The sequence below is a fragment of the Anomaloglossus baeobatrachus genome, chromosome 4 (genome assembly GCF_048569485.1).
Source record: "Anomaloglossus baeobatrachus isolate aAnoBae1 chromosome 4, aAnoBae1.hap1, whole genome shotgun sequence".
Taxonomy (NCBI): Eukaryota; Metazoa; Chordata; class Amphibia; order Anura; family Aromobatidae; genus Anomaloglossus; species Anomaloglossus baeobatrachus.
In genome coordinates, this window is record NC_134356.1 from 392,529,498 (window position 1) to 392,555,680 (window position 26,183).

The window sequence follows — 26,183 nt, forward strand, 5'->3', positions numbered from 1 at the left end:
AGTGGCGCCGGCATCCTGTGACGTACCAGTCTTGTTTGAGAGCCCGGAAATGCCGGGACGTCAGAGGATGCCGGCGGCCACAGCTCCAGAGGGTCATGTGACAGGCACTGAGCGTGCAGCATAGCGCCGCTCAGTGCCAGAAATGGAAACACAAGCCAATGGAGAAGACTCCTAGAATGGTAAGTATAACTCCTACAGAAAATAAAAAAATGGGTGAACCACTCCTTTAATGTCTTGGTTTCTGTATTGTGTCACCACACTGGCAGCAGCTTTACGTTGTCTTTGATAAATACATCATCTCATCTACACTGTATATGGATCGGTTACATATCTACCAAAAACACTTACCAACTATATGACTTCACTTGACAATATACTTCAATTCTTCAGTCTGCATTTCACATTCATCTACTCATATTGAATATGATGATTTTTGCCTTGTATGCATAATTACAGTAAAAAGAGAATTTTGTTTACTTACCGTAAATTCTTTTTCTTATAGTTCCGACATGGGAGACCCAGACCATGGGTGTATAGCTTCTGCCTCCGGAGGACACACAAAGTACTGCACTAAAAAGTGTAGCTCCTCCCTCTGAGCATATACACCCCCTGGATAACCAAATATAGCCAGTTTAGTGCAAAAGCTGAAGGAGGACATCCACCCACAAGTAGAGATAGAGCAAAACCCGGAACAACCGGAACCTCTGTCTACAACAACAGCTGGTGAAAACACACGGAACAAGAAAACTGCCAACAGGCAACAGGGAGGGTGCTGGGTCTCCCATGTCGGAACTATAAGAAAAAGAATTTACGGTAAGTAAACAAAATTCTCTTTTTCTTCATCGTTCCTTATGGGAGACCCAGACCATGGGACGTCTCAAAGCAGTCCATGGGTGGGAAATAAACAGAAACTGAGAAGTAGGCAAAACCTAACTTCACAAATAGGCGACAGCCGTCTGAAGGATGCGTCTGCCCAAGCTCGCATCTGCCGAAGCATGAGCATGCACTTGGTAGTGCTTCGAAAAGGTGTGCAGACTAGACCAAGTGGCAGCCTGACAGACCTGCTGAGCCGTAGCCTGGTGCCTGAAAGCCCAAGAGGCACCGACAGCTCTGGTCGAGTGAGCCTTGATTCCCGGCGGGGGAGGCACCTGAGTACACTGGTAGGTATCGGATATGGCCGACCTAATCCAACGAGCTAGGGTCGGTTTAGAAGCAGAGAGACCCTTGCGCTGACCTGTGGTTAGCACAAAAAGAGAGGTGCACCGCCTAAGAACAGCGGTGCGTGACACATAGATCCGGAGCGCCCGCACCAGATCTAAAGTATGCAACGCTTTCTCAAAGCGATGCACAGGAGCCGGACAAAAGGAAGGCAATGAAATGTCCTGTTTAAGGTGGAAAGGAGACACCACCTTAGGGAGAAAGTCCGGAGTCGGTCGGAGAACCACCTTGTCCTGGTGAAAAAACAAAAAAGGTGACTCCGAAGAGAGCGCAGCCAAATCAGACTCTCCTGAGAGAAGTTATGGCCACCAGAAAGACGACTTTCTGTGAAAGTCGAAACAAAGAAACCTCCCTAAGAGGCTCAAAGGGGGGTTTCTGTAAAGCCGTGAGGACCAGATTAAGGTCCCAGGGATCCAAAGGCCGCCGGTAAGGTGGAATGATGTGAGATGCGCCCTGCATGAAGGTGCGCACCTGGGCCAGTCGGGCGATACGCCACTGGAACAACACTGACAGAGCCGAGACCTGTCCCTTAAGGGAATTGAGGGATAGTCCTAGCTGCAGACCGGACTGTAGAAAGGACAGGATGGTCGGCAAGGAAAAAGGCCAAGGGGCATGCCCGGAAGAACGACACCAGGACAGGAAAAGTCCTGTGGTAAATCCTGGCCGAGGAAGACTTCCGAGCCTGAGTCATAGTGGAGATGACTTCGGGAGGAATGCCGGAAGCCGTCAGGATCCAGGACTCAAGAGCCACGCCGTCAATCTGAGAGCTGCAGAATTCTGGTGGAAAAACGGACCTTGTGAGAGAAGGTCTGGGCAGTCCGGGAGATGCCACGGCACCTCTACGGACAGACTGAGCAGGTCTGGGTACCAAGCTCGCCTGGGCCAGTCTGGAGCAATGAGTATGACCCGACGGCCCTCCATTCTGATCTTGCGCAGGACTCTGGGCAAGAGAGCTAGAGGGGGAAACACGTAAGACAGACGGAACTGGGACCAATCCTGAACCAGCGCGTCCGCTGCAAAGGCCTGAGGATCGTGGGAGCGAGCCACGTAAACCGGGACCTTGTTGTTGTGCCGGGATGCCATTAGATCCACTTCCGGAGTGCCCCACTTGCGGCAGATCGACCGGAACACTGCCGGATGCAGAGCCCACTCGCCGCTGTCCACGGTTTGACGGCTGAGATAATCTGCTTCCCAGTTTTCTACGCCTGGGATGTGGACTGCGGATATGGTGGACTTGGAGTCCTCCGTCCACTGAAGGATGCGTTGAACCTCCAACATTGCCAGGCGGCTGCGAGTCCCGCCCTGGTGATTGATGTAGGCAACTGCTGTCGCGTTGTCTGACTGGACTCAAATGTGCTTGCCCGCCAACAGGTGGTGAAAGGCTACGAGAGCTAGGAGCACAGCTCTGATTTCCAGCACATTGATCGAGAGGGCTGATTCGGACGGAGTCCAAGTGCCCTGTGCTCGGTGGTGGAGAAACACTGCTCCCCACCCGGATAGACTGGCATCCGTGGTGAGAATCACCCAGGACGGGATCAGGAAGGAGTGTCCCTGAGACAGAGAGAGGGGCCGAAGCCACCACTGAAGAGAGCTCCTGGTCTGTGGCGACAGAGCCACCAACCTGTGCAAGGAAGAAGTCCGCTTGTCCCAACAGCGGAGAATGTCCAGCTGCAGAGGACGCAGATGGAACTGGGCAAAGGGAACCGCTTCCATTGACGCCACCATCTGACCCAGCACCTGCATCAGGTGCCTGATGGAATGACGGCGGGGCCTCAACAGAGAGCGCACCGCCAGATGGAGGGACTGCTGTTTGACTAAGGGCAGCTTCACAAGTGCCGGCAGAGTCTCGAATTGCATCCCTAGGTACGTAAGTTTTTGGGTCGGGGTTAGAGTGGACTTGGGCAGATTGACAAGCCACCCGAATTGAACAAGCGTGGCGAGAGTGAGCGAGACACTCCGCTGACAGTCTGCACTGGATGAAGCCTTGACAAGAAGGTCGTCCAGGTAAGGAATCACTGCCAACCCCTGGAGGTGCAGAACCGCAACCACTGCTGCCATGACCTTGGTAAATACTCGAGGGGCCGTGGCTAACCCGAAGGGGAGAGCCACGAATTGGAAATGTTCCTCTCCGATTGCAAAACGTAGCCAACGCTGGTGTGAAACTGCAATTGGCACATGCAGATAGGCATCTCTGATGTCGATGGATGCCAGGAAATCTCCTTGGGTCATTGAGGCAATGACTGATCGCAGAGACTCCATGCGAAAATGCCGCACCTGAACATGCTTGTTGAGAAGCTTGAGATCCAGGATGGGCCGGAAGGAACCGTCCTTTTTGGGGACTAGGAAGAGATTTGAGTAAAAACCTCTGAACCGTTCCCTGGCGGAAACAGGTACAATTACTCCGTTGGCCTGTAAGGATGCCACGGCCTGAGAGAAGGCGGCGGCCTTGGAGCAGGGGGGAGTTGACAGAAAGAATCTGTTTGGCGGGCTGGAAGAGAACTCTATCCTGTAGCCGTGGGAGATGATATCCCGCACCCACTGATCGGAGACGTGTTGAAACCACACGTCGCCAAAGTGGGAGAGCCTGCCACCGACCAAGGACGTTGCTGGCTCGGCCAGATAGTCAAGAGGAGGCTGCCTTCGTGGCAGCAGCTCCTGCGGACCTTTGTGGACGCGGCTTCTTGCGCCAGGTGGGCTTCTGGTCCTTGGCGGGAAGTTAAGGCAACCAATTCAGGCATAGAGTCCCTAATGAGGGAATGAATCTCCTCTAGGGAAGCAGAGATGGCTTTGAGAGCCCACACTGCTGCAAAGGATGGGGAGAACAAGGCCCCTGCCGCCTCAGACAGATTTGGCCAGAAGGTCAACCTGGCGGTCAGTGGGATCCTTAAGTGAGGTGCCATCAGCCACAGATACAACTGTCCGGGCTGAGAGTCTAGACACCGGAGGGTCTACCTTTGGTGAGTGAGCCCACTCCTTGACCACCTCTGGTGGAAAAGGAAAACGGTCATCAGAACCACGCTTTGGGAAGCGTTTGTCAGGACAGGCTCTGGGCTTAGACACAGTGGCTTGAAAACTGGAGTGGTTAAAGAACACACTCCTTGTTTTCTTAGGCAAGGTAAACTGGTGCTTTTCTGCCAGAGAGGGTTGCGCCTCTGATACTGGCGGATTGAGGTCCAGTACAGAATTAATGGACGCAATCAAATCACTAACATACGCATCACCCTCGGTCAGATCAATGGGGCACATGGAGGTAGCGTCCGAGCCCCCAGTAAAGACATCCTCCTCGTCCTGCGAGTCGGCTCGTGAATCGAAGCCGCGGGACGAGGAAGGAGAGGGGACCCTGCGTCTCCTTTTAGGAGGACGGGGTCTGGGAGCAGATGAAGAATCCTCTGTGAGCTCTGCAGAGCGAGCCGAAGCAGCAGAGGCGCCCTGAGAAGGGGGCTGATGCATGCTCAGCAGAGTCCGGGACAGCTGTCCCATGGAGTCGGCAAAGGACTGGGAGATAGCCTTAGAAAACGATTCTACCCAAGCCAGGGGTTCAGCCACCGGGGCCGGAGCAGCCGGAGGGACCACTGGGGAGACTCCAGGCTGAGGCACCACCATGTTAGAGCAGGCATCACAATGTGGATATGTGCTCGGTTCAGGCAGTACGAGCTTACATGCAGTGCATATTGAGTACAGCCTTGCAGCCTTGCTCCTAGTGTGAGACATGCTGCTGAGGTGGAGGCTCTGCAGTAAAGAACACACTCCTTCAGAATGACCCCCAGAGAGTGTATAAGAAAGTCCACAACCAGAGGTTGTGGCTTACCAGACCGTTTTGTGTGCCCTCCGGATCCCACAGCTCGGACCCCCAGACAGGTTGCAGAGATGCAGCAGCCAGCGCCGATCAGTGTGAGAACGCTGATAAAATGGCGCCGGAGTGAGGAGGGGGGGCGGGGCCTAGTCCAAGAGCAGGAACCGGAGGGCCAAGGAGATATACAGGGGAGGGAAACATCTCCTCAGAGAGGAGTGTCCTCCCCTGTGCTGAGCGGCCGGTGGGCGGCGCCGCACTGTCCCTCTGCATGACTGACATGCAGGGGCAGTGAAAACGAAAGTAGGCCGCAGCCGAAGCCGGGGCCTAAATTTTACAATGCGGCCGGCGAGCAGGCACCCTCGGCGCGGTTCTCAGGTGAAAACCAGAGAACCGGCCGGAAATGTCACCAAAGTAACCTGACACACTCTCCCCAACAATAAAGATGCAAAGGACCCCCTGCAATAACGTCTCAAATACTTAGCTTGTGAGACGCAGGGCCAGGTCCCTGAGGGATGAGTGCTCCGTCCGGCAGGGTCCTGAAAGGGCTGCGGATGGAGACCGGTCTCCTGCAAAGCAGTGAGAACCGTGCTGGCTCCCACTTCAAGCCAGAGCCCGAGGGATGGTGAAGGAGCGCGGCATGTAAGGCTCCAGCCTTGAAATCAACCTTAACAACACCGCCGACACAGTGGGGTGAGAAGGGACATGCCGGGGGTCCAGGCTTGGACCCGCTTTTCTTCAAACTCTTTAAAATCAAAAATCAGATGAGAATGCATGTGTGGATGTGTGCCTCCTGAACACAAAGCATTGAACTGGCTAGATTTGGTTATCCAGGGGGTGTATATGCTCGGAGGGAGGAGCTACACTTTTTAGTGTAGTACTTTGTGTGTCCTCCGGAGGCAGAAGCTATACACCCATGGTCTGGGTCTCCCATAAGGAACGATGAAGAAATGAGGCTGCTTAGCACTGCTGGAAGGATAATTCTCGGCAGAAATGACATTCCCTTTTCAAATCATTACAGATCAAATAACAGGACATTGCTGACATATCTGAGCTGCAATCACACTAAGACCTTTAAATATGAAAAACAAAAACTGATTCCCTGAAGGGTAAATACTTTTTTTGTAACCGATGGGTTGCACACAGGGTTTCCCATTTTCGGGAGGTGCTAGATGAAGTGGAATTTATTCACAATTACTTAGCACAAAAAAAGGTTATAGCACATTTTAATTTGATACCAGAAGTGTTCTGTTTCTGACCACCCATATAAAAGTTTAAGCAAGGTTTGCATGGTGACTTTTTGTAGTGGACACTTTTCCTGGGACTTTGTCTACAAATCATTAGGATATAGGATGAAACGGGAGCAGGAGAAGTGTGGAGTATGGTAAAGTAACCCCGTATTTGTGGGTTAATTAGATTTAGGCTACTTTCACACTTGCGTTCAGCGCAGTCAGTTAACGCACTGCGCTATTCTCCATAGACTTGTATGGACGACGCACTGTAACGCAAGTGTCAGCGTTGCATCCGCTGGACGACGCAGCATCGTTATTTTGACGCTGCGCCGGGCGGATGGAACGCTGCATGTAACGTTTTTTTGAGCAGCGGAAACCTTTATTTTTCACTGTGCATGCGCTCTTCTTTTTTTTTTTTAAATCACAAACTTTATTTTATTTCTTGGTGGCCGAACGTTCAGCTGAGCGCTCGGCCGCTGGCATGTCAGGGCACTCAGCTGAGCGCCCGGTCGCCGGCATGTCAGGGCACTCAGCTGAGCGCCCGGCCGCCGGCACGTCAGGGCACTCAGCTGAGCGCCCGGCCGCCGGCATGTGAGAGCGCTCGGCCACCGGCTATTAAGAGCGATCAGCTGATCGTTCACAATAGTCGGCTGCTGGTACTGTAAAGAAGAAAAAATAAAATAAATAACGCTTTCCATTATTTTGTACGATCCGTAGCATTGCCGTCCAACGCAAGTGTGAAACTAGCCTTAGAAATTTACAAAAAAAAAAAAAAAAAAAAAAAAAAAAAAAAAACAACTTTTTTCCCCCAGAGAAGTGTGTTAAAGACAGAAGCAAGAAGTGGGCAGATTATCCTCTATACAGTTGAGTGAAATGAATGATACAACCCTGGTCCAGCGGCTACGTCGATAATACAAACTCTGCAAAACTTCCTACTTGCCCACATCCTGGGCGCCGCTTCCAATTAGAAGGTCCCGAGACATTATGGCAGTTTTCAGGGCTGGTTAATAGCCATAATAATATAGCCATACTATAATAGTCATTGCAGCTTCTTATCTATATTTGCATTTATACATCTTGTGACTATAAAATCTACTCACCCGTTCTGCAAACGCTTCACCTTCCTTATCACTCTGTTCCTCTGTTGGGTCAGTCTCAGTTTCTTTGTCTGATAAAGCAGATGCTTTATTTTCCAGTTGTGACAATCTAAGAATCACATGAAATGTATTTAGTTTTTGAGTAAAGGGAACCTGTCAGCTGATTCATGCTGCCCATATTATGACTATGGTCCCCGACTTGATCTTCAAACTATTTTATGCAGTCAGGATCGGATTCATGAATCTGCTGATCGGTTTTTTTTTTTAAAGTCCTACATAATTTATTAAATAAGCGCATTTCTTACGCACATTCATACTTAATACTTTAGTTAAACGTGCCCATATATTTTTACATATAGTGAGCAGGGCAGATCAAAGTGCACCTGCGCAGGACCTCCCTGTCGGCTAGTGTAGATGACGTAGAAAGAGTCATCCACACTAGCTTCAGAAGGAGGACAAAAATGGCCGAAAGAGTAGGCGCTGACCCGGAGAATGGAGATATCTATCTGACCAGTCTGCTTCGCACTGACCCTTAGGCCAGAGTCACACTTGCGAGTGCCTCGCGTGTAACTCGCGCGAGTCTCTCATTGCATCACCCGGCACGGCCGCACACTCACCAGACAGGAGCGTCTCAGGTGCATAGAGATACATGCAACTGACCCGCTCCTGTCAGGAGAGTGTGCGGCCGTGCCGGGTGATGTAATGAGAGACTCACGCGAGTTACACGCGAGGCACTCGCAAGTGTGACTCTGGCCTTAGTTAAGTATTATAAACATACGGTGACAGGTTACCTTTAAATAAAATGATACCTTAATAGAGAAGTCTCTTTTTTTCTTAATGTGTAAATGAACTGTTAAGATCTATGAGCAGGACATAGATATCCCTAAAAGACTGCTTCTGGGAGATTGTAGATCAACTGTATGAAGTTACCAAATTATAAGCAGGTAGCAACATGCAGGGTAAAGAAGAAAACACCCAAATAGGTTAGAACAGATTTCTCAGTGTGAAGCATGTAATGACAGACAGTCTGCACTGGTCTCACTGCAAAGCAGAGTGTAATTGTAATGTGTCTGCTTTAGAACAGAGAGGAGTGTGATCTCTAAGGCCGGTTTCACACATCCGGCGCACACCAGGACAGTATGATACAGTACAGTGGCAGCGCCGCAACTTCCGGGTCACATATATACTTTTAGGAGCGCACCACCGATGAACGTACGAGTGGGTGCACCCTAATGCGGTGTATGAAGTAAATGACTAAAGGAGAGAAAGAGCACCGCATATACATAAGGGGCACACCAACCACAGTGTAAATAGTAATGTACAAAAAAGCTTTATTCAACACATGAAATTTTAAAAGCACTAAAAAGACATGAAGAACAACACACTCGGAGCCGGGCTAAGCCCACATGTAACCATGGCCGTGGTGAACAATAAACAAGATCACAATGATCATATTAAACATGCATAATAATATATACAACACGAAAGGTGGTAAGAAACCCTGTGGGAAACCACAGTGGGTGGCTAGAAGTTGCAGAGAAATAACCAAAGGATGTAAACAATGCAGCAAGGTACAGCAATGACTAATACATGCAGAATTAATATATAGTGGCTATACACTGCAGATGGAAAACAACATTCAATGGGGGGCGGCGTCTGTGAAGAAGGTATAATAATACATATGCAATGGTACAGATGTACCAATATGGTCTAGGCAGAGCTGGGGGGAAAACTTCCGGGTCACATGACAGCATGTGACCGGTGCTTGTTGCGCTGCCAGTGTACTGTATACACTATACTGGCGTGCACCGCATCCGTCAAACCGGCGAAAAGCCGGATGTGTGAAACCGGCCTAATACTTCTCAAGCTATCACCACAGCAGCCAGTGCAGGGGGAGGGGCAGTACAGCTGATCTAACAGAACTGTGAGGGGAGGGCTAATAGAAGTGTTTGTAGTGAAGAAGGTTAACCCCATAGCGACGGCCTAACGTCTCAAGACGTCGGAAAAACAGGGTACTTATTCTGTTCCGACGTCTTGAGACGTCAGGCCGGAAAAAGCTTGTAGCGCCCCCCAGTGACGGAAAACCTCGGTGGTTTCAGCTACCGGAGGTAGCTGAGACCCCCAAGATTATGAATCGGGGTGTTTTTTTTGGACCCCGATAATGTGATCGCCGGTATACACCGTATACCGCCGGTCACATTAAAAAAAAAAAAAAAAAAAAAAAAAAAGGCAAATAATTCTAATTTCTTTCTCATCTGACATGATCAAACATGTCAGATGATAAAGAAATATAAGCCCCTAGTGCCCCCAAAGCCCCCGGTACCGAAGAAAATCAACCCCCACCCCCACCCCCCAGACATCCAAAATGGCGCCGACGCGCGGCGAAAACTCCCGCCGCCGCCGGTGCATTCATTTCCCTCCGATCTGAAATGATCAAACATTTCAGATCGGAGGGAAATGTCCTCCCCCTGATCCCTCCTCCGGTCCACCAGAGCTGTCTGGTCCCCCGGAGCCCCCTCCGGTTCTCCAGACCTTGCAAGATGGCGCCGACGCGCGCTGAAAACTGCTGCTGCCGCCGCCGGTGCATTCATTTCCCTCCGATCTGAAATGATCAAACATTTCAGATCGGAGGGAAATGTCCTACCCCTGACCCCTCCACCGGTACACCGGAGCTGTCCGGTCCCCCGGAGCCCCCTCCGGTTCTCCAGAGCCCTCCCTCCGGTCCACCGGGGTCCGATCCGCTATATCCCGGTATCTCCCACCCGATCTGGGATCCCCCGTTCCCCCACCGCCCCCGCACAGTACCTCAATAAAGAATCGTTGGGCCCCCCTTCCTCCCTTCTCCGGGAAAATGGCGGGCGCATGCGCAGTGTGCTTGGCATAATCTGCCTCCTGCACCCGGCAACAAAAAAAAAAAAAATTCTGATTGGCTGTTTAGATTTGAATACTGTGATAGATCCTATCACAGTAGTCAAAATGCCAATATTTGATAAATATGGCAGCATTTAGGTCTGCCTTTCTCCTCTCTCCCTTGTAGTTGATCTGGGAGAGAAGAGAGAAAGACTACGTGTTGCCATATAGAGAGAAAAAGTTATCAATTCACAAAGATCATCATAATCAATTCCCAATTTTTCTGATCACCCCCCTGTGATCATCCCCTCCTCCATCATTCCGTCATCCTTCGCTGCGTCATTCCCCTAAATATTTATTTTTTTTTTATAATCTTTATAAAAAAATTTAGGGTTTATATAAAAAAAAAAACAAAAAAAAAACAAACAAAAAAAAACACTAGTGTTATGTTTAGGTTTATTTTTTGTTAGCCAGGGATAAAAACAAAAACCATGGCCCGCAGAATGTTTACGGCAGAGCAAGCGTACTCACTGCTTGCCTCCGGCAGTTCTGGGTCAGAGACCGAATCGGCCTCAGAAAGAGATTTTTCGGATAGCGGTGACGATTCGGCTTCCTCCACGGGGTCCCACACCCCGCCAGTCGCCACTGCTGAAGCGTCAGGGGCAGGACCTAGTTCTGCAGTCCCCCATGCTCTCTGGTACCCTGACCCGTCCTTTACCCCACAAATTCCCCCTTTCATAGGAGACCCTGGCATCAAAATAAATGTCACCAATTTTGCCCCACTGGATTTTTTCAAAATTTTTGTTACCCAGCAAGTACTTGAGCTCATCACCCACCACACCAACTTCTATGCCCGCCAATATATTGCCCAAAAGCCAACATCTGTCCATTCCCGTTCCTGGATCCATCCCCACAAGCGTCCCGGAAATCAAAAAATTTTTAGGCATTACCCTCAACATGGGAATAGTGAAAAAACCCAGTTTACGCTCCTATTGGGCAACTAAATCTGTCCACACCACCCCTGTATTTGCAGCCGTAATGCCCAGAACCCGATATGAGACCCTATTGAGATTCCTCCATTTTAGTGATAATTCCCAAGTCCCCCCAAGAACTGACCCCAATTATGACCGCCTTAATAAATTGAAACCCCTAATATCCCTCCTGAAAGAGTCCTTCCTAACTTCCTACAGCCCAGAGGAGAATGTTTCGGTTGACGAGTCCCTAATGAGCTACAAGGGCCGTCTCTCATTCTGTCAGTTTATTCCCTCCAAAAGAGCCAAGTATGGCATAAAATTATATAAAGTGTGCGAAAGCACCAGCGGGTACACGTGTAACTATCATTTATGAGGGTAGGGACCGCCAAATAAGCCCACCCAACTGTCCCCAGACAATTAGCATCCCAGGAAAAATTGTCTGGGAGCTAATGACGCTATTTCTTGGTAAAGGTTACCACGTGTACACCGACAACTACTACACCAGTATCCCCCTATACCAATCCCTCCATGCTGCAAATACAGGGGCCTGTGGGACAATAAGGAAAAACCGTGTTGGTTTGCCGGCACAGTTAGTGTCCAGACGTCTAGAGAAGGGGGCGTCATTCGCACTGGCAAGTGACAAACTGCTTGCCGTAAAGTGGAATGACCGCAAGGACGTCTACATGCTCACCACCCTGCATGAGGACACCACTGTGTCGGTCAGAGAGAGGGGAGCCACCAGGGACAAACAAAAACCCTTCTGTGTGACACAATACAACAGGTTTATGGGTGGCGTGGACCTGTCTGACCAGGTACTCCAATCATACCTGGTAAAGCGGAAAACGAGGGCCTGGTACAAAAAGGTAGCAATCTACCTGATACAAATTGCTACCTAGAACAGTTTTGTACTGTATAAAAAAAAAAAAAAAAAAATAAAAAAAAATCACAAGGGGCCCTCACATTTCTGCAATACCAGGAAAAAATTATTGAGTCCCTCATGTTTGACTCACCGGCACCAGAGGCAGCCTTCGAGTCAGAGAATGCCTGGAGACTAACGGGACGGCATTTTATGCGTCTCATGCCTCCTACTCCCACCCAAAACAGTCCTAAAAAAATGTGCCGGGTCTGCAGCAAACAGGGCAATAGGAGCGAATCTAGATATTACTGTCCCATGTGCCCTTCCCAGCCAGGACTTTGTGTTACCCCTTGCTTCGAAATCTACCACACATCCCACAATTATTAGACATCATACACTATTCCCAAATTGTGTGGTAGGGTTTTTCTTTCACATTTATATTTCCTGTGTAGTGAGCCCCTGTGTTACTTGTCAAATAAAATTTACTATTTTCATCAGTAAATCACATTTTACCCCATTTCACAAATAATTCCAGGACTTGATCACTCACATACCAAAGTGTTATGCAGACAAATTCTCGTCATATGCCCACATCTGCGTACTCCAGAATGTGGACCCCGCAAATGTTCTTGAAACATCTGATCATCTAACAAATAATTCCAAGATTTGATCACTCAAAGTGTTAGCACCAATCATCTTAGTCTGACTGCTATTACAACTATGTCTTGGTGATACGGGCATGATAATTTTATTGGAGGATCTGAAGCTGTTCTGTAATTTTACACCATGGGCTTTACTGCATGGTTCTTGCCGAACCTCCTGTACTGGACAATACTTTTATAACCCTGTAGGGGACTGGTTTTGTGCATATAGCGATTACGACCTTGGCAGGTAGGAGCCTGTTATGATGTACCATGTCGGCTGGCACAATTGTCCCTCATATAGGGATTGATGGTGCTAAACAGACATTGTACGACCAGTCTCTGAAAAATTAACGTGTCCTTCTAGCCCTCCTGGTGTTCCTTCATCTCTGGAACAAGCACAAGTCTGCCATATAATTGGCGGTATTTTCCTCCACATTTTGCCCTTCACTCCAAGACAAAATGTACAAAAAATCCATTTATGTGGGTTTTCAGTTGTTCTGATAACACATAGGCTCAGCAAATCAAATAATCCAAAATTTGAAAAGTGCACCTTCCCTTCCAAGTCCTGCCGTTTGCCCAAACAGACGTTTTTGACTACATGTTGGGTATCGCTGGACTCGTAAGAAAGTGGGTAACAAAATGAGGGGTCCACGTTTTGGTGTTACATCTTGTAAAAGTGGAAAATTTGGTGCTAAAGCATCACTTTTGTGAAAAAGAAGAAAATTTTCAATATGACAACCTATTGTTATAAAATTCTGTGAAGTACCTGTGGGTTCAAAATGCACACTATACCCCTAGATAAAATCCTTGAGGGGTATAGATTCCAGAATGGGGTCAGTTGTGGGGGAGCTCTACTGTTTAGCCACTTCAGGGGGTCTCCAAACACAACATGGCGTGCGCTAATGATTCCTGCCAATTTTGCAGTCAAATGGCGCTCCTTTCATTCCGCACCCTGCCGTGTACCCAGACAGTTGATTTCCGCCACATATGATGTATCGGCGAACTCAGGAGCAATTGCACAATACATTTTATGGTGGTTTTTTTCCTTTTACCCTTGTGAAAAAAAAAGCTACATGGTTGAAGTAACAATTTTGTGTTAAAATTTAATTTTTTTTATTTTCATGGCTCAACGCTATAAAATTCTGTGAAGCCCCTGGGGGTTCAGGGTACTCACCAAACATCTAAATAAATTCCTTAAGGGGTCTAGTTTCCAAAATGGGGTCAGTTGTGGGGGGTTTCTGCTGTTTAGGTACCTTAGGGGCCCTACAAATGCAACATGGTGCCCACAATCTATTTTAGCCAAATTTGCTTTCCAAACTTCAAATATTGCTCCTTGTGTTCCCAGCCCTCCCATTTGCCCAAACAGAGGTTTCTGACCACATATGGGGTATCACCGCGCTCATAAGAAAGTGGGTAACAAACGTTGGGGTCCAATTTTTGGAATTACCTCTTGAAAAAGTAAGAAAATTAATGCTAAAGCAACATTTTTGAGAAAAAAATGAAAATTTTCAATATGACAACGTAACGTTATCAAAATCTGTGAAGTACCTGTGGGTCCAAAATGCTCACTATACCCCTAGATAGAAGCCTTGAGGGGTCTAGTTTCCAGAATGGCGTCACTTGTGAGGGGCTTCTGCTGTTTAGGTACCTTAGCGGACATGTAAATGCAACATGGTGCCCACAATCTATTTCAGCCAAATTTGCTTTCCAAACTTCAAATATTGCTCCTTGTGTTCCCAGCCCTCCCATTTGTCCAAACAGAGGTTTCTGACCACATGTGGGGTATCATCGCGCTCATAAGAAAGTGGGTAACAAGTTTTGGGGTCCATTTTGTTGTATTATTTCTTCTAAAATTGATTACATTTGGGGTAAAGCAACATTTTTATAGGTAAAATTTTATTTTTTGCTTTTTTCATTCCACATTGCTTTAGTTCCTGTGAAGCACCTAAAGGGTTAATAAACTTCTTGAATGTGGTTTTGAGTACTTTGAGGGGGTGCAGTTTTTAGAATGGTGTCACTTTTGGGTATTTTCTGTCATCTAGGCCTCTCAAAATCACTTCAAATGTGATGTGGTCCCTAAAAAAATGGTTTTGTAAATTTTGATGTAAAAATGAGAAATTGCTGATAAACTTTGAACCCTTCTAACTTCCTAACAAAAAATATTTTTTTTTACAAAATTGTGCTGATGTAAAGTAGACAAGTGGGAAATGTTATTTATTAACTATTTTGTGTCACAGAACTCTGGTTTAACGGAAAAAAAAAAAATTCAAAAGTTGAAAATTTCAAAATTTTCAAAAATTTTACCAAAATTCATATTTTTTCACAAATAAACGCAAAAAATTTTGTCCAAAAATTTGGTACTAAAATGAAGTCCAATATGTCACGAAAAAAAACAATCTCAAAATCAGTGGGATCCGTTGAAGCGTTCCAGAGCTATAACCTGATAAAGTGACACTGGTCAGAATTGCAAAATTTGGTCTGGTCATTAAGGTGAAAATTAGCTCCGTCACTAAGGGGTTAAGATCTTGAATCCATCATTCCTGCTTGCTTCATGACAGTGGTGAGTAGGAGCTCGAATGGAGCAAAGGTGAAACATACCTCAAGGTTAGTCCGCCTGACCAATTAAGTATGCAAAGTATAGTTTTAGTTAACTCAATGTCCTATTTTCGACGACCTCTTTAAGTCGCTGTACACTTGCCTCTCATTTGCACTTGCCAACTCATTCTGTAACCCTTCTACTTTTTCGGTTTCCTCCCGTAAGCTGCGAAGGAGTTTGCTCACGGCCAGTTCTTCTGACTCCATGGCACAGGTCTCATCATCAGAACACCTTGTCCTGAAATATAAAATATTAGCATTCAATTTCATTATTAGAAACAGAAGTGGTGAAATAACAACCAGTGGACACAAGGCACAGTGAGACATTACTGCCAACGTTTCAGCTGCATTTCTTAAACTTTAGACTGAAAAATATAGCATTATGACCACATTCAATCTATTTTGAGTGTAGTTTTATGATAGAATGGAGAATAATAAAATATCAAAGCATTTCTTTAACCCCTTCACACCAGGGCGATTTTCTGGAGGTTTTTTTTCTCGCTCCCTTCTTCCGAGAGCTGTAACTTTTATTTTTCCGTCAATCTTGCCATATGAGAGCTTATTTTTTTGCAAGATGACTTGTACTTTTAAATGAAACCATGAGTTTTACCATATAGTGTACTGGAAAAACAAAAAAAAACAAAAACAAATTAGAAGTGTGATAAAATTGCAAAAGAAAGTGTGCTCGTACAATAGTTTTTGGGATATTTTATTCAGTGTTTACTATATGGTAAAACTGATGTGTCGCTGTGATGGCTCAGGTCGGTACGAGTTTGTGGACACCAAACATGTGTAGGTTTACTTTTATCTAACGCAGGGGTGGGGAACCTTTTTTCCGCCGAGGGCCATTTGGATATTTGTAACAATCATTCAGGGGCCGTATAAAATTAAACTAATTTTTTTTTCAGAACTGAAGTTTATTACATTTTTATAACAGGGAATAACAGTCATGTCCTATAAACCTATGGGCTACCCTAGCTCGTACAAAAATATAATTCCCAAAAATCAGACAATAGCTGAAGAATAATGGATAACGCAATACAAAACAAGACACTGAAACACATGGGTTGGGGAATAAAATGATTAACTTAAACATTAGCCCACTATATTTAGTCAAACATTTAAAATAACTCCCACTTAATGTGATGGCTGGAACGTCTGGTCTTTGGTGAACCGTGCGATGTTAGGAGGTATTGATTATGTTGCTACTCGCAACTGGTTTTCCAAGTTTGTATCGGTCAGTCTTGAGCGGAGACGACTCTTGGCGATGGAAAGCTTTGAAAAAGAACTGCTCACAGCAATAAGTGGTTCCGAACACATGCATATCTTAACGAAGGTCTCCTCAAAGTGGGAAAAAAGAGAAATTTTGTTACTTACCGTAAATTCTCTTTTTCTTATAGTTCCATATTGGGAGACCCAGACCATGGGTGTTTAGCTTCTGCCTCCGGAGGACACACAAAGTACTACACTTAAAAGTGTAGCTCCTCCCTCTGAGCTTATACACCCCCTGGTAGCCAGTCCTAGCCAGTTTAGTGCAAAAGCTGAAGGAGAATAGCCACCCACAAGTAGAACCGAGTAAGAACCGGAACAACCGGAGACTCTGTCCACGACAACAGCCGGTGATAACACACGGAACAAGAAAATTGCCAACAGGGAGGGAGCTGGGTCTCCCAATACGGAACTATAAGAAAAAGAATTTACGGTAAGTAACAAAATTCTCTTTTTCTTCATCGTTCCTTTGGGAGACCCAGACCATGGGACGTTCCAAAGCTGTCCCTGGGTGGGAATAAACAGAAAAAACTAAGAAGTAGGCGGAGCCTAACTTCACAAGTGGGCGACAGCCGGCTGAAGGATGCGTCTGCCCAAGCTCGCATCTGCCGAAGCATGAGCATGCACTTGGTAGTGCTTCGAAAAGGTATGCAGGCTAGTCCAAGTGGCAGCCTGACAGACTTGTTGAGCCGTAGCCTGGTGCCTAAAAGCCCAAAAGGCACCGACAGCTCTGGTCGAGTGTGCTTTGATCCCCGGCGGGGGAGGCACCTGAGTACTCTGGTAGGCGTCCGAAATGGTCGATCTAATCCAACGGGCCAAGGTCGGCTTAAAAGCAGAGAGACCCTTGCGCTGCCCTGTGGTTAGCACAAAAAGAGGTGCACCGCCTAAGCGCAGCGGTGCGAGACACATAAATCCGGAGAGCACGCACCAGATCTAGAGTATGCAGCGCTTTCTCAAAGCGATGAACAGGGGCTGGACAGAAGGAAGGCAAGGAAATATCCTGGTTAAGGTGGAAGGGAGAGACCACCTTAGGAAGAAAGTCCGGGGTCGGACGGAGAACTACCTTGTCTTGGTGAAAAACCAAAAAAGGTGACTCCGAGGAGAGCGCAGCCAAATCAGAGACTCTCCTGAGAGAAGTTATGGCAACTAGAAAGGCCACCTTTTGAGAAAGACGATACAAAGAAACCTCCCTAAGGGGCTCGAAAAGGGGTTTCTGCAATACCGTGAGGACCAAGTTAAGGTCCCAGGGATCCAAGGGCCGCCGATAAGGCGGAATGATGTGAGACGCACCTTGCATGAAGGTGCGGACCTGAGCCAGCCGGGCGAGACGCCGCTGGAACAGCACTGATAGAGCTGAGACTTGTCCCTTGAGAGAGTTGAGGGACAGTCCTAGCTGCAGACTGAACTGTAAAAAAGACAGAAGGGTCGGCAACGAGAATGGCCGGAAGAGCAACACCAGGACAGGAAAATTTTCCAAGTCCTGTGATAGATCTTGACGGAGGAAGACTTACGGGCCCGAGTCATAGTGGAGATGACTTCAGGAGGAATACCAGAAGCCGTCAAAATCCAGGACTCAAGAGCCACGCCGTCAATTTGAGTGCCGCAGAATTCGGGCGGAAAAACGGACCTTGCGAGAGCAGGTCTGGACGGTCCGGAAGATGCCACGGCATCTCCACGGACAGTTGGAGCAGGTCCAGATACCAAGCTCGCCTGGGCCAGTCCGGTGCAATGAGGATGACTCGACGGCCCTCCATTCTGATCTTGCGCAGGACTCTGGGCAAGAGAGCTAGAGGGGGAAACACGTAGGACAGACAAAACTGGGACCAGTCTTGAACCAGAGCGTCCGCGGCGAAGGCCTGAGGATCGTGGGAGCGAGCCACGTAAACCGGAACCTTGTTGTTGTGATGGGATGCCATTAGGTCCACGTCCAGAGTGCCCCACTTGCGGCAGATTGACTGAAACACTGCCGGGTGCAGGGACCACTCGCCACCATCCACGGATTGACGGCTGAGATAATCTGCCTCCCAGTTTTCTACGCCAGGGATGTGGACTGCGGATATGGTGGACTTGGAGTCCTCCGCCCATTGAAGAATGCGTTGGACCTCCAACATTGCCAGGCGGCTGCGTATCCCGCCTTGGTGATTGATGTAGGCAACCGCTGTCGCGTTGTCTGACTGGACTCGAATGTGCCTGCCCGCCAACAGGTGGTGAAAAGCTAGGAGAGCTAGAAGCACAGCTCTGGTTTCCAGCACATTGATTGAAAGGGCTGACTCGGACGGAGTCCAAGTGCCCTGAGCTCTGTGGTGGAGATGTACCGCTCCCCAGCCGGATAGGCTGGCATCCGTGGTGAGAATCACCCAGGACGGAGTCAGGAAGGAGCGCCCTTGGGACAGGGAGAGGGGTCGAAGCCACCACTGAAGAGAGCTCCTGGTCCGTGGCGACAGAGCCACTAACCTCTGTAAGGAGGAAGGCCGCTTGTCCCAACAGCGGAGAATGTCCAGCTGCAGAGGACGCAGATGGAGCTGGGCAAAGGGAACCGCCTCCATGGAGGCCACCATTTGACCCAGCACCTGCATCAGGCGCCTGAGGGAATAACGGCGGGGCCTCAGGAGAGAGCGCACCGCCAACCGGGAGTGACAGCTATTTGTCTAAGGGCAACTTCACAAGTGCCGGCAAAGTCTCGAACTGCATCCCTAGGTACGTGAGACTCTGGGTCGGAGTCAGAGTGGATTTGGGAAGACTGACAATCCACCCGAATTGGGCTAGGGTGGCGAGAGTGAGTGAAACACTCCGCTTGACACTGCGATTGGCACATGTAGATAGGCATCTCTGATGTCGATGGACGCCAGGAAATCCCCTTGGGTCATAGAGGCAATGACTGATCGCAGAGACTCCATGCGAAAATGCCGCACCCGGACATGCTTGTTTAGAAGCTTGAGATCCAGGATGGGCCGGAAGGTACCGTCCTTTTTTGGAACTAGGAAGAGATTTGAGTAAAAACCTCTGAACCGTTCCTGAGCGGGAACTGGGACAATCACTCAGTTTGCCTGCAAGGACGCCACGGCCTGCGAGAAGGCGGCGGCCTTGGAGCAGGGGGGAGTTGAGAGAAAAAATCTGTTTGGAGGGCTGGAAGAGAATTCTATCCTGTAGCCGTGAGATATGATGTCTCTCACCCACTGATCGGAGACTTGCTTTAACCAAGCGTCGCCAAAGTGGGAGAGCCTGCCACCGACTAAGGACGTGGCTGGAGCGGGCCGAGAGTCATGAGGAAGCTGCCTTAGTGGCAGAACCTCCTGCGGTCTTCTGCGGACGCGCTTTTGGGCGCCAGTTGGATTTCTGATCCTTGGCTGAGTTAGCGGACGAGGCGGAAGGCTTAGAGGATGACCAGTTGGAGGAACGAAAGGAACAAAACCTCGATTGATTCCTACCCTGGGCGGGTTTCTTGGTCTTTGTTTGTGGCATGGAAGTACTCTTCCCGCCAGTAGCTTCCTTAATAATTTCATCCAGCTGTTCACCAAACAGCCGTGAACCAGCAAAAGGGAGCCCAGCAAGAAACTTCTTGGAAGAAGCATCTGCCTTCCACTCTCGAAGCCACAAAATCCTGCGGATAACAAGAGAATTAGCTGAAGCCACCGCAGTGCGGTGAGCAGCCTCTAGCATGGCAGACATGGCATAGGATGAAAAAGCTGAAGCCTGAGCAGTTAAGGTAACCATCTCAGGCATAGATTCCTTGGAGAGGGAATGCATCTCCTCTAGAGAAGCAGAGATGGCTTTGAGGGCCCACACTGCTGCAAAAGTCGGGGAAAACGCGGCCCCCGCAGCTTCATACACAGATTTGGCCAGAAGGTCAATCTGACGGTCAGTGGAATCCTTAAGTGAGGTGCCGTCAGCCACTGACACAACGGTCCGGGCTGAGAGCCTAGACACCGGAGGGTCTACCTTTGGGGAGTGAGACCACTCCTTGACCACCTCAGGTGGAAATGGAAACCGGTCATCAGAACCACGCTTTGGAAAGCATTTGTCAGGGTAGGCCCTGGGTTTGGTCACAGCGGTCTGAAAACTGGAGTGGTTAAAGAACACACTCTTCACTCTCTTAGGCGAGGTAAACTGATGTTTTTCTGCCAAAGAGAGTTGCTCCTCTGACACTGGCGGATTGAGATCCAGCACAGAATTAATAGAAGCAATCAAATCACTAAGATCTGAGTCACCCTCAGAGAAATCGATGGGATACATAGCCTCCGAGCCCCCAGTGAGGGCATCCTCCTCATCTTGAGAGTCAGCTCTTGAGACAGAGCCGTGGGATGGGGAGGGGGAGGAAACCCTGCGCCTTCTCTTAGAAGGACGGGGTCTGGGAATCAGATGATGAATCCTCCGTGAGCTCCGATGGACGGAGGTCAGAGGATAGGAATCCTCTGTCAAGAGTATTAGAGGCACCCTGTGAGGGAGGCTGATGCATATTCATCAAAGTCCTGGACAAAAGTCCCATGGACTCAGCAAATGACTGGGATATGGACCTAGAAAAGGACTCTACCCAGGCCGGGGGTTCAATCACAGGTGCAGCACCAGCCTGAGAGACCACTGAGGGTGAGACTCCAGGCTGTGGCACCGCCAAGTTAGAGCAACCATCAGTGTGGATAAATGCTCGGCTCAGGCAGCAGGAGCTTACATGCAGTGCATGCCTTTGGAGCCTTGCTCCTTGTGTGAGACATGCTGCTGGAGTGGAGGCTTTGCAGAGAATGAACCCCAGGGAGAATATACAGAGGTCCACAACCGGAGACCGGCTGTGGCTTACCAGACCGCTGAGCGCGGTGTTGTGTGCCCTCCAGATCCCGAAGCCTGGTCCCCAAGTCGCAGCACCTCAGCAGAGATGCAGAATGCAGGATGTCCCAGAGCAGAGTGAACTCTGCCTGAGAAATGACTAGGGGGCGTTCCTATAAAAAAGAGCGGGAACTGGAGGGCTATAGAGACCTGCAGGGAAGGAGGGACGCCCCAGCAGTGGGGAGTGTCCCTCCCCTGTGTAGAACGGCCGCCGGGAGGAGCCGAACCTGTCCCTCTGCATGAGTGACATGCGAGGGCAGGAAAATGAAACTATGCCTCCGGCGAAGCCGGGGCCTAAATTTAAGCGGCAAGGCCGACAAGCAGGCACCATCGGCGCGGTTCTCAGGCAAAAGCTAGAGAATCCGCCGGAAAAGTTAAAACAATCACATACAGCATACTCTCCCCTTACAATAAAGAACCGGGACCCCCAACATAAACGTCTCAGGTACTTCGCTGCTGAGACACAGGGCCATGTCCCTGGGGATGAGTGCTCCGGTCCAACAGAATCCTCAAGGGGCTGTGGATGGAGACCGGACTCCTGCCAGGCATGTAGACCGTGCTGGCTCCCCCTTCAAGCCAGAGCCCAGAAGGGATGGTGAAGGAGCGCGGCATGTAAGGCTGCAGCCTTGTAAATCAACCTTAACACCGCCGACACAGTGGGGTGAGAAGGGACATGCCGGGAGTCCAGACATGGACCCGCTTTTCTTCAAACTCTTTCCAAAAGTCAAACAAATCAGATGAGAATGCATGTGTGGATGTATGCCTCCTGACACAAAGCAATAAACTGGCTAGGACTGGCTACCAGGGGGTGTATAAGCTCAGAGGGAGGAGCTACACTTTTAAGTGTAGTAGTTTGTGTGTTCTCCGGAGGCAGAAGCTAAACACCATGGTCTGGGTCTCCCAAAGCAACGATAAAGAAATCATCATTGTTCACATAACGTTTATAGTATGCAACCAACGGGAGGTTGTTGTACCTAGCCTTCAGCTCATCATCATTTTGTAGTTGAAGGATTTCGTGCTGTAGATTATCAGGCACAACAGCTGGCTCCACATTGAATGAATGGTGTAGCAAAGATGTTTAATTCCATTTGGTTGCTTTTGGCATCCTTGAATCTTTCATCAAATGCTTCAATTAGTTTTGCACATTCACCAGCATATAGTGTTGTAGAAGGCTTTTGTCTTTCCAGAGTGGGGAAATGCACTGTATTATTCTTTTCAAGTTGCACATTGCACAGCCTTAGTTTAGCTTCAAATTATTTCACGTTTGAAAGCAGAGAGCTGAGAAGCTGGTTGGGGCCCTGCAGCTTAACGTTCAGCTCTGACAGGTACTTGGTAATGTCCACCATGAACACTACATCACACTGCCACTTGCTTTCACTCACTGAGTTCACTGACAAGTTTCCCCTTCATCTCCATTAACTCCTTGACTTCTTCCAGCAGTTGGTAAAATCACATGAGCATGTTCCTGCAACTCAGCCACCAGACTTCACAGTGATAGACAAGATCAGCATATCCAGATTCAAACTCATTCAATAATTCCTTAAACTGGTGACTATTCAGTGCTATCGTTTGATAAAGTTTATGCATGACACTACTGTTGACATCACATTGTTGAGCCGCAATGACTGTGCACAGAGACTTTCTTGGTGTATGATGCAGTGGCATAATTAAATCAATAGGATCAAGACTAAGATGATTCATTTCTTTCTTAACGAGTGCAAGTAATCCTTTTTGTGAGCCAACCATGGCTGGAGCTACATCTGTAGTAAGGCCGGTTAACTTGTCAATTGAGAGCTCAAGTTTTTCATTGACAAAACAAGTCTCTCAAATAAGTCTTTTCCTCTTGTACTGCCATGCATGACTTCCAGTGACAGCAGTTCTTCTCGTGTGCCAAACTCTGCAGTGATCCCACGAATGAAAATGGCCAGTTAGGCAGTATTTGTTATGTCCGTTGTCTCATCACAAGCCAGAGAGAAAAATTGGAAATCTCCTACTGAATCCTTGAGTGATTTTTGAATGTCTTGTGCAAAGTCAGTAATACGGTCTGAAACGGTTCTGAAACAAACTAACATTCAGAAATAATGTCACTTTTCCTGGTGCTAACAACTCTGCAGCAGCCACCATGCACTCTTTCACAAACTCCCCCTTCTACATGAGGTCTCAGCTTCTTTGAAATTAGCTCACTCACTACATAGCTTGTCTGAATAACGTTGCTTCTGTCACACGAGGCCTATCAAAAGCAGACTGCTGCAATTTCAAACTCCGCCGAAGTGCATTGATTTTATCCAGACATATTTGACCTTCCAATTCATTGAGTTTTGCATGTTTTGAGCTGTAATGATGCTCTAGATTGGCTTTTTTCATTACTGCTTATGCATCACTCTGCATCAATTTTTCTTCTTTTCTTTGCAGTTGCCATTTCTATGTCACCCTACAAACATATTGTAAAAATCAAAAGTATAAAATCAGCACATAGGATGGTACAAGGAGCCTGAGGTAAATAGCACAGAGGGTGGTATACAGAGCCTGAGGCTCGGTATCCCACCCTAAGTGTTGATGTGCTATGTACCTCAGGCTCCGTGTACCACCTGTGTGCTATATACCTCAGGTTCCGTTTACCACTCTATATAGCACACAGGGTGGTACACAGAGACTGAGGTATATAACACATCAGCATATAGGGTGGGACAGAGCATGAGGTATACAGCACATACGTTGGGATACGGAGTCTAAAAGGTATAGAGCACATCAGCGTATAGGATGGGATATGAAGCCTGAGGCTGATGTGCTATATACCACAGACCCAGTGTACCACCCTATGTGCTATATACCTCAGGCTCGGTGTACCACTCTATATAGCACACAGGGTGGTAAACAGAGTCTGGGAGGTATATAGCACATAGGTTAGGATACAGAGCCTGAGCAAAAACGAGATGTATCCAGCAACACATCCAAAGATAAATAAAATAAAATATAATATAATATGAGATATATACAGTATATGCCGGCGTATAAGACGACTGGGCGTATAAGACGACCCCCAACTTCTGCCCTAAAAATATAGAATTTGGGATATACTCACTGTATAAGACTACCCCCGTTCAGTATGCTTCAGTATGCTAAGAGCAGGGGGCCGCACTGTGTGAGGAGGTGTTTTTTTTACTGTCCAGTATAACCAATAGGATTAGTGCAGGGGCCAGCATGCAAGCTCTTCATTAATGTCCCTGCATGGATGCGAGGGGAATCTGGCGTTACTGCACTAATCCTATTGGTTATACTGGACAGTGAAAAAAAAAAAAAAAAACACCTCCTCACACAGTGCGGCCCCCTGCTATATATACGCTATATATCCGCTGTATATATACCAGTATATATGCTGTATGATATACCAGTACGGGGCCGGGCTGTGTATCGCGTTTCCATAACGACGAGGCAGGAACTTCCCTGCTAGAGCGCTGACGTCAAGGCAGAGCTGCTTGCCTCTGATTGGCCAGCGCTCTGCCATTCAGCAGCGGTGACAGGAAGTTCCTCCCTCGTCGCTATGGAGGCAGAATCCAAGCGTGGAACGGAGTGGAGCGGCGCACTACAGCACCCAGGTATATATCCGGCGTATAAGACGACCCCCCACTGTAGCCATTATTTTAAGGGGGTAAAAAGTCGTCTTATACGCCAGTATATACGGTATATTATATATAGAGACAGGGAATATAGCTCAGCTGGGATCTTTGCTTTGGTCCAAGCGAGTGGCTATGGATTCACAGATGACAGCAGCAGACTGGTAGGTTCCAAACAGATACGGCCACTGCCGTGTTTATTGTGTACACTTCTCTCAGTGTTACACATGCAAAAACAGGAAAATAAACGTCTAAGGCCGTCTGGCCACTAACAACAGAATGCTAACTACAAAATAAACCTATGTAACAAACAAAACAGTACTCTCTTGCTGTGGTGAGGAACTGACACAGTAAGCGGAGGTATTGAGTCCCAGCAGCCATGAGCCTGTACCTCTTCTCAGCAGTCTCTCTGTTCTGAATGCCTCCTGATTATTTCAGCTGATCCAGTGAGGAATCAAAACCTGGATTGAATGTGGAGAAGGGAGCAACCAGTCCCACTGCCATTCCTACTCATTGCTCCAGGAAAAACAGAGCCCAAAATTACATTGCTGAGCCAAATATAACTTTCCCAGCCCATTTGCATGGGCCGACCACTCCATAGTACTTCTCCCCTCGGCATCACACACACACACACACACACACACACACACACACACACACACACACACACACACACACACACACATCAATATATTCATATTTGATTTTAAAAATTTGATTTTATCTCCTCCTTGGATATGTTGCTGCATACAGCTCCTTGCTGCCGACTTTCCTCATCTCTGCACCGCTGGTTATCTTTATTATTATACCAAGACACTGACCTAGGAGGTGGAAGCCTGCGTCGGAGATTACACACTGCAATGGCTGTCAAGAACTGAGGAGCACGGTGCATACGCTCCTCCCCTGAACATCCCGACGATGGCACAAGCATGCGTAGGACATCTGGGGACCAAGCGTCCGTCGGGCATCGCGCGCACCGAATAATTAAAAAGGGACCGCGGTGTAACAAAAAAAAAAAAAAAAAAAAAAAACAACAATGTTCTCCACCCCTTTAACCCCTTCACGACCATGGACATATATCCGTCATGGAGCATGTCCCGTTAAGCCGCGCCCCCTGCTGTTTTCAACAGCTGACATGTGTGCCTGCTAGCCGCGGGTGGAATAGCTTCCACCCGCAGCCATTAACCCCTTAAATCTTGCTGCCAAAGTCTGGCAGCAAAATCTAA

General features: G+C 48.1%; 1 protein-coding gene across 1 annotated transcript in view; it reads right to left on the minus strand.

Moving 5' to 3' along the window:
* OPTN (optineurin) overlaps window positions 1-26,183 on the minus strand; it is an 83,461-nt gene that overhangs the window by 16,640 nt on the left and 40,638 nt on the right. The window contains exons 6-7 of the mRNA XM_075345268.1: window positions 15,360-15,494; window positions 7,341-7,446 (exon numbers count right to left, since the gene is read on the minus strand). Coding sequence (XP_075201383.1) covers window positions 7,341-7,446; window positions 15,360-15,494 — 241 coding nt within the window. The remainder of the gene's footprint in view (window positions 1-7,340; window positions 7,447-15,359; window positions 15,495-26,183) is intronic.